Raw genomic sequence first — 11,104 nt, forward strand, 5'->3', positions numbered from 1 at the left:
CCTAGAATTAAAAAATATCTGAATAAGTAAAAAATTGCCTTAAAGTCTTCCGGAGTCTTTTTTTGATAATTTTGAAAATCTTACAAGATGTTTCAAAAACCTTTTCGAATATTATCTTATAATTAATTATTGTAAACAAAAAGAAAATCATTTGAAATTTTCCCTTTTTTCTATTATATGAAAAATTATAACTTTTCAAATTGTATGCCACGATTTTTAAAATAAAATAAATCTACAGAAAAGAATTTATGAATGCATGAATGAGCAGAATATTATGTATAATAATTTTTTTAAATATAAAAATTAGCAATTGAAAATGCAACCATTTATATAGAGACTCCCTGAGGAAGAATTAGAAGAAGAAAAAGAGGAGCCTGATCGTCTTAGCCTTCTTCTGCCCCAAAGCAAATTTGATTGCGTCAATAAACAAACCGGATATTACGCTGACGAAGAACTTAATTGTGAAGTTTTCCACTACTGCCACGAAAATGCAAAACATTCTTGGATTTGCCCTGAAGGATTCACTTTCCACCAGGTAATACTTTTCACTCCAATACAAATTAAATAAAACTTTAGTAATTTTGTTATTCAAGATTACTTTCAAATTCCATTATATAATCTTCCAAGATTAAATAATATTCTAAAAAAAAGGATCACCTTTCGACTCTGCTCGAATTCGAGCCCAAGACCTTTCGTTTGCCGCAATAGTCTCTCTCTTTTTTGAAGCACAGTCCGGGAAGCAAAGGGTCCAGGGTTCGAATCCCAGCGAAATTGAAAGGCATTTCTTTTTTTATAGAGGATTTAAATAAAAAATGAAGTTTTTAATTACTTTTGATCATTTTCTAACAGTTTTTTGTTTCCTTTTAACTAATCATCTTTTTTTTATTACTTTTCACAGGTGCACTTGATTTGCATGCCTCCCAGCGGTGATATTATGTGCAAAAAAAGTTCGCAATATCACTTTGTAAATGAATATCTCTACAAACCATTGAATCTGGCGGAAGCGGAGAGCAAACCAAATGTTACTTTGAGATACAGCGAAAGATATTATCCTGCTGACATTTACACCGATGAGCGTGAGAATGAATACCATAGCACCCCCATTCGTAGACCAGTTAATCAGGTAAATTTGATCAAATTTACTTTTTTTTAATTATATTTTTAACTTCTTACCCTTAAAATTTTTTTTAATGTGATCAAACCTCTTGGAATGCCTTGAAATCTTGCGAAATATTTGGAAAGCACTTTGAAATCCCGCAAAGAAAATTCAAAATCCTATAAAACCCCATAAAGTCGCTTGAAATCCTTTAAAATATATTTAAATTTTCTGAAATGTCTTAAAATCTTTCTGAATCTTTTAAAAGCAATGGAAATCCTGTGGGAAATTTAGATTCGTGTAAAACCCCATACAGTAGCTTAATATCCTTTTAAATATCTTTAAACCTCTTGAAATTTCTTGCAATTTCTTAAAACCTTTTTAAGCACTAGAAATCCCTTAAATAATTTGAAATTACATCAAATCCCATACAATCCCGTAAACAAGTTTAAATCCTCTTAAACTCCATTAAGTCGCTTGAAATTATTTGCAAAATATTTAAGTTTTTTGGAATTCCTTAAAAACTTTTTAAATCTTTTAAAAGCATTTCAAATCCCATAGAAAATTTGAACTCCTGTAAAACGCCATAAAACCACTTGATATCCGTGTAAATATCCTACATCATCTTAAAATTTCTTAAAATTCTTTAAAATCTTTTCAAAAGCACTTTCTATTCCATAAATAATGAGAAATCCCATGAAACCCCATAAAAGCGTTTGTATTGAAACCGTGTGAAAGCAAATGAAATCTTGTTAAAAATTTAAATTCCTGTTAAACCCCATAATATTGCAGAAACTCCTTTGAAATATCTTGAAATCCTTTGAAAGTTCTTGAAATCTTTTGAAAGCACTTGAAATCCTGAGAAAAATCTAAAATCTTATGAAACCTCCCAAGATTGCTTTAAATCATTTTAATATCCTTAAACCTCGTGAGATTTCTTGGAATCTTTTGAAGGCACCTGTCATCCTATAAAGAATATGAAATCCCACGAAACCCCATAAAATCGCTTGGAATCTACTTAAAATCTTTTTCAATAGTGTTAAATATCTTCAAATTCGTTGAAATCTCTCGAAATCTTTTCAAAGAACATGAAATCTCGCAGAAAATTCCAAATCCTATAAAACCCCGTAAAATTGCAGAGAATCCTTTGAAATCTTTTAAAAGAACTTGAAATCCCGAATAGGATTTAAAATTGTATTGAAAGCACTTTCAATCCCATAAATAATGTGAAATCCTACGAAATCCCGAAAAATCGTTTAACATTCTTTTAAATTCTGTCAAAAATTTCAAATTATTTAAACCTTGTGAAAGCACTTAAAATCCCGTACAAAATTTCAATTCCTGTTAAACCCCATAATATTGCAGAAACTCCTTTGAAATTTTTTTAAATCCTTTGAAAGTTTCAACCTCCTAAAATTCTTTGAAATCTTTTCAAGGCACTTTTCAAACTATAAAGAATATGAAATCCTAGGAAACCCCATAAAATCGCTTGGAATCCCTTTTAAATCTTTTTCAATATTGGTAAATATCTTAAAATTCCTTGACATCTGCCAAAATCTTTTTGAAGAATATAAAATCTCGTAGAAAATTTCAAATCCTATTAAACACCATAAAATTGCTTGAAGTCCTTTGAAATTTTTTAAAATCTTTTAAAAGCACTTGAAATCCCTTCAAAAATTAAAAATCTTATGAAACCCCATAGGATTGCCACTCGAAATTATGTAAAAAAGTTAAAAAGCCAATAAAACACTATAAAATCGCTTTGAATCACCTTGAAATCTTTTTCAATGTTTTTAAACCTAATGAATTACCTTGCAAACTTTCAAAATCTACTGAAAGCACTTTAAACCCCTTGAATAATTCTAAATTTTGTGAAACCCCATAAAAATCCCCTTGAAATTCTGTTTGGTTTCTTCAGATTTTTTTAATTTTTTGGAATTCTTTGAAATATCTCAAAATCTTTTGAAAGAACTTGAAATCCTGTAAAACACCATAAAATGGGTTAAAAACCTTTTCTATGTCTTTAGATTTTTTTGTAATTCTATGAAATATCTTGAAACCTTTGGAATGAACTTCAAATCCCTGAAATAATTTGAAATTCTGCCAAACCCCATAAAATCGCTTGAAATCCTTGTCTATGTCTTAAGATTTTTTTTAATTCTTTGGAATTCTTAAAAATGTTTTGAAATCTTTTGACATCATTTAAAATCTCTTGCATAATTTGAAATCCTGTGAATTCCCATAAGATTGCCTAAGGAATTTAAAATATCTTCAAACCGCTTAAAATTCCTTGAAATCTTTCGAAATCTTTGAAAAGCACTCCTACGCTCGTAGAAAATATTAAAACCTGTCAAACCCTATCAAATCCCACGAAAAACTTGATGTATGGGAAACCCCATAGAATCGCTAAGCATCCTTCTGAATATCTTTAGACCTCTTGAAATACCTCTAAAACTTTCAGTATCTTGTGAAAGCCTTTGTTATCCCATAACTAATAGGAAATCCTACGATTTGAAATCTTATGTAAGCACTCGAAATTTTGTAAAAAATTTCAAATGCTATTAAACACCATAAAATTGCTTGATATACTTTAAATATAATTTATCCTTTTGAAATACCTTTAAAGCTGTTAAAATCTTTTCAGAGCACTGGAAATCCCCTGAATAATTAAAAATTTTATGAAACCGTTTAAATTCTTTAAATTCTTTTAAAATTCTTTAACTCTTTCGAAATATTTTTAAAGCACTTGAAATTTTGTACACAATTTCGAATCCACTAAAACACCATAATATTACGTAAATTCACCTTGAAATCTTTTTAAAAAAATTAAACCACTTGAAATACCTTGAAAACTTTTAAATCTTTTGGAAGCATTTAAAATCCCTAAAATAATTTGGAATACTGTGAAACCCCAAAAAACACCTAAAATCCTTTTCTGTCTTGACATTTTTTGAAATCTTGTGAAAGCACTTGAAATACTGCAGAAAATGGTAAGTCCTATTAAATCCCATAATTTTGTCTGCAATCCTTTTAAATATCTTTTAACCTCTTAAAATTCCTTGAAATCTTCTAAAAGCAGTCGAAATCCCGTGAATAATTTGAAAACATACCAAGCCCCATAAAAACACTTTGAATAGTAGTAAAATACTTAAAATCCTTTAATATTGTCAAATTCCTGTGAAACCCCATAAAATAAAAAATTCGAGTTGCTCTTTATTTATTTAATTAATCTAAACCAATCAGGATGTACTTCAATGAAAATAAATCAGCCAAGAGAAATCAATGCCAAGATTAGCATCATGAAATTATCGACATGCAAAATTCAATTACTGGAAATGACTCGCAAATCGGAAGTACAATTTACTCTCTGGTAAATTGCTTTCCTATCCTACATTTTCTTTCCTCTTACTTCTTGAAATGTTTAAGGAAACGAGTATTTCAATTTGTTTCGATATAGGAGGAAATCGGAAGATTAAAAAATATATTTAATTTTTTAATTTTCTTAAATCACAATAATTCAATGGAATATTTGTATCAATTTTCATTAAATTTGAATAATTATTTTTTGTCATTAGAATTACAATTTTCAAATATCTGGTCTAAAGTTAAATGTTTCCAATTTTTGACTGTGAAAGAAATTGCTCTCTAGATCTGCCAAGATTCGAACCCGGGTCTTCAGATTGCCGCACAGTGGAACAAGACTGGGTGTTTTTGGACTATTAAATGATTTAAAGAACCCTCGAGGTGGTTTTCTAAAGTTTTGTTTTAAAAAACTGCAATAGGAAAAAAACAGTGTTTTCGAAAAACATTTTTTATTTGAGAAAAAAAAAGTTTCATAAATTGAGAATCTATTCAAATTAATGTATATGCACTAAAAAAAGTTTTATTGGTTGAAAATTCAACTATTTCTATGTTCCTTTTTGTTCCTTGAAAATTTATGTTTTTAATTTAAAATTTAACTCTTCCATTTTTTTTAAATTTACTTTATTCAATTGAATATTTTGTTGTTTGGTTGAAAATTACTGTATATGGTCAAAAATTTGTCTTTTGTACGTAATTAATCTTTTGGCTCGATTTTCTTTTTTTTTTTTGTCTGAGAAATCTTTCTTGAATGAAAATTTCACTATTTAGTTAAAAATTTATCTGTTTTTATTAAGGATTCTACAATTTCAGTAAATTTTTTTTAAATTAACTTTTATCGCCTAAAATGGCACTGTTCTATTTTTGGTTAAAGAATGATATTTTTAATTAATAATTGATATTTTTAGTTTAAAATTAAATATATGATTTAAAAATTCATGGATTTTGTTAAAATATATTTTTTAGTGGATGATTCATTTTATTGGTTGGAAATCTATCTTTTTGTTTAAGAATTCTGGAGTTTATTTGAATATTTTTTTCTTACTCCACTGAAAAATATTTCTTGATTTAAAGTTCCACTCTTTTCTTGAAATTGTAAAAATGCATTTTTTATTGAAAAGTCACTTTATTGATTGAAAATCCAACTATTTAATTAAAAATTAATCTTTTTTAGCTGAGAATTCAACTATTTTGTTGAAATATCCTTTTTTCACGAAAATTGAGTTTATTAAATCGAAAATGTAATTAATTGTTTAAAAATGTATGTATTTTGTCCAAAAAATCTTCTTTTTGGTAGATAATTATTTTTCTTGCTCAAATTTTTGTTTCTTGACTGAAAAATCTTCCTTAATTGATAATCCAATTCTTTTATTAATAATTCATTTTTTTACAGAAAAGTAATTTTGTTTGGGCACTCATTTATTTTGCTTAAATTTTCTTTTTTTCTTAAAAGTTAATTTTTTTAAATTAAAATTTAACTTTTCCTTTTTTGGTTGTAAATTTAGCTGATTGAATATGTAATTTATTGGTGGAAAAGATATGTTTTTTTTAATCGTTTTTTTGGTTGATAATTAATCTTCTTGTTCAGAATTTGTTCCTTGACTAAAAAATTTTCCGTTATTGATGTATCCACTCTTTTATTGAAAATTGTTCAAAACGCATTTTTTTATTGGAAAGACGATTTTTTTTATTGAAAAAGCAACTATTTAGTTAAAATTTTATCTTTTTTTTGGTGATGATTCAACTGTTTCGTTAAAAATTCCTTTTTTTGTTTGAAAATTATTTTTTTATAATAAAAATTTTAACTGTTCCATTTTTGGTCGAAGAATGATATTTTTAATTGAAAATTGATATTTTTCAATTAAAACTTCATCTATTTTATGAAATATATTTTTTGAGGACGATTAAAAAATTTTCTCGGTTGAAAATTGAACACTCAAGAATTTGGTTAAATTTTGTTTTCTTTCTTGACTAAGATTTTTTTAGCAATTATGAAAAATGCATTATCATACTGAAAAGTAATCTTTTTCGTTAAAAATGGCACTATTTGGTTAAATATTCATCTGCTTTAGTTGAAAATTCAACCGTTGTCTTAAACTATCCCTTTTTTCTTGAAAATTAAATTTTTAAACTGAAAATTTAACTCCTTTATTTTTAGTTAAAAATGGAGCTTAAACAATCAAAACTTTAATTAATTGTTTAAAATTTCATGTGTTTTGTCAAAAATTCGTCTTCATGGTAGATTATTAATCTACTAGTTCAAACATTCTTTTATTTACTGAAAAATCTTCCTAGATTGATAATTTCACTCTTTTGTTGAAAATTCCTTTTTTTACCGACAATTAGTTTTTTCATTGATAATTTAACTTTTTTATTTATTTATTTTTTTTTTAATTTATATTTTTACACTGATTTCTTTTAGTTGAAAGATAAATTATTTGGTTAAAAATTCATCTACTTGGTTAAAATTTTTATTTATTCATCAAAAATTAATTTTGTAAATTGAAAATACAAAATTTTAGTTGAAAATGCATCCCTGGTTAAAAATTCTTTTGTTTTTTAATTTTTTTTCAATTTTATTTTTTACACAGCCTAATGTGAACACAAAAATTTTGAAATGAACCCCGAGGCGTCTTCGGTGTTAATCAGCTTTTATTTTTATAAATAATCTCCAAATAGGATAAAATTTCTGACCTGTGTACTGATTTGTCCAAAAAAGTTCAGTTTTGTCCCACTGTGCGGTAATCTGAAGACCAGGGTTCGAATCCCAGCGGGACAAAAAAATAATTTTTTTTTCAAATAAATATTAAAAGTATTTTGGCTCAGACTAGTAGATCAAAAGCTATTGCACTACCCTAGTAAATAACAAACAAAAAATAAGAAATTCATAAATTATATTTTTTCAGCAACTTTACTTGAGCCAACAACCAGCCAATCTGAACAGCTTGCCATCCGGTGGACGTCCACAGCCAAATCTTTCCCAATTCCGTTCACCAATCAACCAAGTCTTCAGGAGTCCCGAAGAAGTGAATATTCCTCTGCAACATAGACGTCCTCAACAACCAGCTCAGCAGCTCAGAAGGTTCCCACAGGTCCGACCTGAGGAAGAAGACTATGAATAACTCAAAAAAAAAAAAATTGTTTTCAAAAGACTCGAAATGCTTCAAGTTCCAACATCAAATCAATAAATAAACCGGCCGGCAAGCTAAGGATCCTGGGTTCGAATCCCATCGGAGTTGAAAGGCGTTCCTCTTTTTTTAGGTAAAATTTTTTCATGAAACAACGAACTATTATGACGGCAGAGTTAATTGCCAGGACTGACTGAAAATTTTAAGTTTTATCTAGAGCCAACCAGGAACCTATCTCTGACCTTAAGTATTTTTCGAACACTTTGAAAGAAAATATTTTTTAATACAAATTTTTGTAATTTTATATGAAATTTTAAATTTATTAATAAATTATTGATTAATTGGTATAGATCGATGTATTGATTATGTCATGAATAATGAAAGGAGGTTTTTACTGTAAATATATGATATTTGGTGATACATATGTAAGTGATATGATATAAGTTTGTCTACAAGTCGCATTAAAATCGTAGCATATTAATATTATTATTAATTATATTATTATGTATTACATGTACTTGATTTAGAACTTTGTGAAAATAAAATGTTACAACGTTTATGGCGGTGTTTTTATTTTTTACATTCTCATCAGAGAAGGTATTAGATTTGTATAAAATTTGACCCCCCCCCCCTCCCCCTCAGTTGTGGTCAAATATCCATATTTTGAGACCATCTGTATTCGAAAAACAGGTTTTTATGAATTTGTCTGTCTGTGGATGGTTTTTTTGTCAGCACGATAACTTTTGATAGAATTTACTGATTGGATTTTCCTTTTGTAAACTCTTTTAGTATCTTTAAATGAAGGTCAAGTTGGTTACCAAGCAATTTTGGATAAAAATTCGAAAAGTGAGCACATTTTGAATATTTTTGAGATCATGTTTTTTCAAAATTTAGAAATTTTCTATACGGATATTCTTAGTATTCGAAAAGGCAAAAAATGTAACTTAATGACTTTTTTCGATGAAAGCAAAATTTTCCAAAGTTTACACAATTCCAAAAAACACACAAAAATAGACATTTTAAGCCAAATAACGCACGATGTGAAAAACAATCAAGAAAAGAAAAATGTTGCTTTTTGAATGCCCTACAAAATTATTATAACAACTTTTTGAATTTTCTTTTAAAATCGAAAATTCAAATTTTGAACGGATTCAAAATAATAGGAAATCAAAAATTACATTTTAAGGTTAAACTATGCAAATTAGGTGAAAAAGTGTGATGACAAAAATTGTCCATTTTGAAAAGATCTACAAATTTTTTATTAATTACTTTTTTCCGGATGCGTAATTTTTGCATTAATCGTTAAAAACATCTTTAACAATAAAAAAAATCCGCCCACTTTGCGGGAACATTCTCATAGTGCGCAGCGCGCGCGGCTCGCAAGCTTGAGCGCGCTCGGGGCGCGCGACTGTTAGTTCTCGCGCTTTGCGATTGTCTCCTTCAAAAAAATGCGCATTCTTTAAAAAAATGTGTTATCAAATATTTTATTGCCACTTGTGCTGGTTTTTCAAAAACTAAATTTGCTTGTTTTTTAATTTTATAAACAAATTATTTTTTGAATACATTTTTTCTACGATTTTTCATAAATATACACTTAAAGTCGGGGGCTCGTCGGGTCATCTGACTAGTCCCCGACCAGTAGCGTCACGGTAGATTAGTTGGGGGCTAGTCAGGTGACCCGACTTATCCTATTCGGGGCCTGATCGGGTACTAGTAGGGGTCATATGCTAATACATCCGCGTGGAATATTAACTAAACTCCCCAAAAATTGTGGAACATCCCGAAAAAGTTTGTCAAAATACTTATTATTTACGGAAATCTCCATAAGCTTTTTTTGAAATATTTAAAGTGCTCAAATTTAACCAAGATTAAATCGAGAAGATCTCCTACGCTTAAAAATACATGAATTTATGTAACGAAATTCCCCAAAGTTTGTGGTATATTATTTTAAAAAAAAAATTTCAGCTGGAAGGCAGCAATGGAAGAGCTTCGCTCTGAAGGAACCGCCATGTAGGACACAGTAGTCTCTGCTCCAGGTAATTATGCTTCATTACATATGGACTGCAGTCTTAAACACTCGACGCGTCATTTTTGTTGCGCGAGAGACGGCACGTCGCGCCCTTGCGGATTTTCTTTAAAGCTCCCGGTCCAGAACCGCAAGATTCAAATGAAGGTGGTAGCGAAATCTGAACTTTACCGTGCTTAATAGTACTACTAGGATACTGCTCTTCACTGATTAATCAAAAACTTTTTCTCTTTCTGATTTTAACTACATGAAGGATTAGACTTTATTTACATATGGAAAACCTTTCAGATCAATTTAAAAATAAGCATCTGTACAAATTTAGAGTCTTATGACTTTCGGCAGACTTTTCACCTACATCTATATGTATTTTTTCCAATATGGATTTATTTTAAATTCCATACAAAGGTATTTATAAATGTTCCTAGAAATTCGCAATTTTCTAACAAATACTGCAAAAAAATAAGATTACGTCTTTTTGAAGATTTTGATCGGTTTTTTTGATAAAAAGTTGATTTCCGTACAAAATTATTAACTTGATAATTATTTATTATGTATATTTGAGTTGAATTTAACACTATTAAGTCTTTTATCCAAAAAACGGTGTAAAATTATTGTTAAATATATTCCTTGTGTTTTAGAATAAAAAGAATCATTACGGTTTTTTAGATATTACCTCATTTGATAAAACCTCGCCGAAAACTCAAACATAAGAATAACCCGACCAGAACCCCACTAGCTCCCGTCCAGAGCCTGAAAATTACCCTCACGGAAATTAGTGAACAAAAAGGCAAGACTAGCCCTTGACCAACCACCGACCAGGTCCCGACTGAAATTTTGAAAACAAAAATCCCAACTAGTCCCTGATTAGTCCCCGGGTGAATACTTTGTCAAAATAATAACCCGACTAGCCTTCGATTAGTGCCTGACTTGTAATAGGGCCAAATGAGGTTACTTCCACATGGTTCAGGCATTTTTCGACAGAAATATTTGTTGTTTTCGATGTAACTTTTTTAAATTAGGACATTTTAGATAATTTTAGCAAACTTCATAATTGTTGATTAATTTTATAATCTTTTAAACAAATTTAATAAACAAATACATTACTTAGGCATTCAGAAAAATTCGGTTTTCTCAATGCCAGTCTTTTCAGCTGAGTACTTCATGACAATTTCAGCAACATACATAATAAATTGATAAATTTTATGATTTCTTTAAACCAATTAAATCAACAAATGCATTAATCAGGTATTTTTCTACAAAAAAACTAGTTTTTATTTCTATATCCACTTTTTAAATTAGGAAGTTCATGATAGCTTCAGAAAAATTCATAATTTTTTGATCAATTTTTTTTTCAACAAATACATTAATCAGGCATTTGTCGACAGAAAAATTCGTTTTTTATGTCCGTTTTTAAAATAAGAAACTTCATTAAAACTGCAGTAAAATTTATGATTTTTTTGTATTAATTTTCTGATTTATTCAAACAAATTTAAT

At 28.6% G+C, this 11,104-nt stretch overlaps 1 protein-coding gene across 1 annotated transcript in view; it reads left to right on the forward strand.

Moving 5' to 3' along the window:
* Positions 1 to 7,632, forward strand: part of LOC117171756 — a 78,025-nt gene extending 70,393 nt beyond the window's left edge. Inside the window, exons 4-6 of the mRNA XM_033359359.1 lie at positions 335 to 535; positions 899 to 1,123; positions 7,363 to 7,632. Coding sequence (XP_033215250.1) covers positions 335 to 535; positions 899 to 1,123; positions 7,363 to 7,578 — 642 coding nt within the window. The 3' untranslated portion in view covers positions 7,579 to 7,632. The remainder of the gene's footprint in view (positions 1 to 334; positions 536 to 898; positions 1,124 to 7,362) is intronic.
* The last annotated feature ends 3,472 nt before the right edge of the window (positions 7,633 to 11,104 follow it).

Source organism: Belonocnema kinseyi, chromosome 4 (assembly GCF_010883055.1).
Source record: "Belonocnema kinseyi isolate 2016_QV_RU_SX_M_011 chromosome 4, B_treatae_v1, whole genome shotgun sequence".
NCBI lineage: Eukaryota > Metazoa > Arthropoda > Insecta > Hymenoptera > Cynipidae > Belonocnema > Belonocnema kinseyi.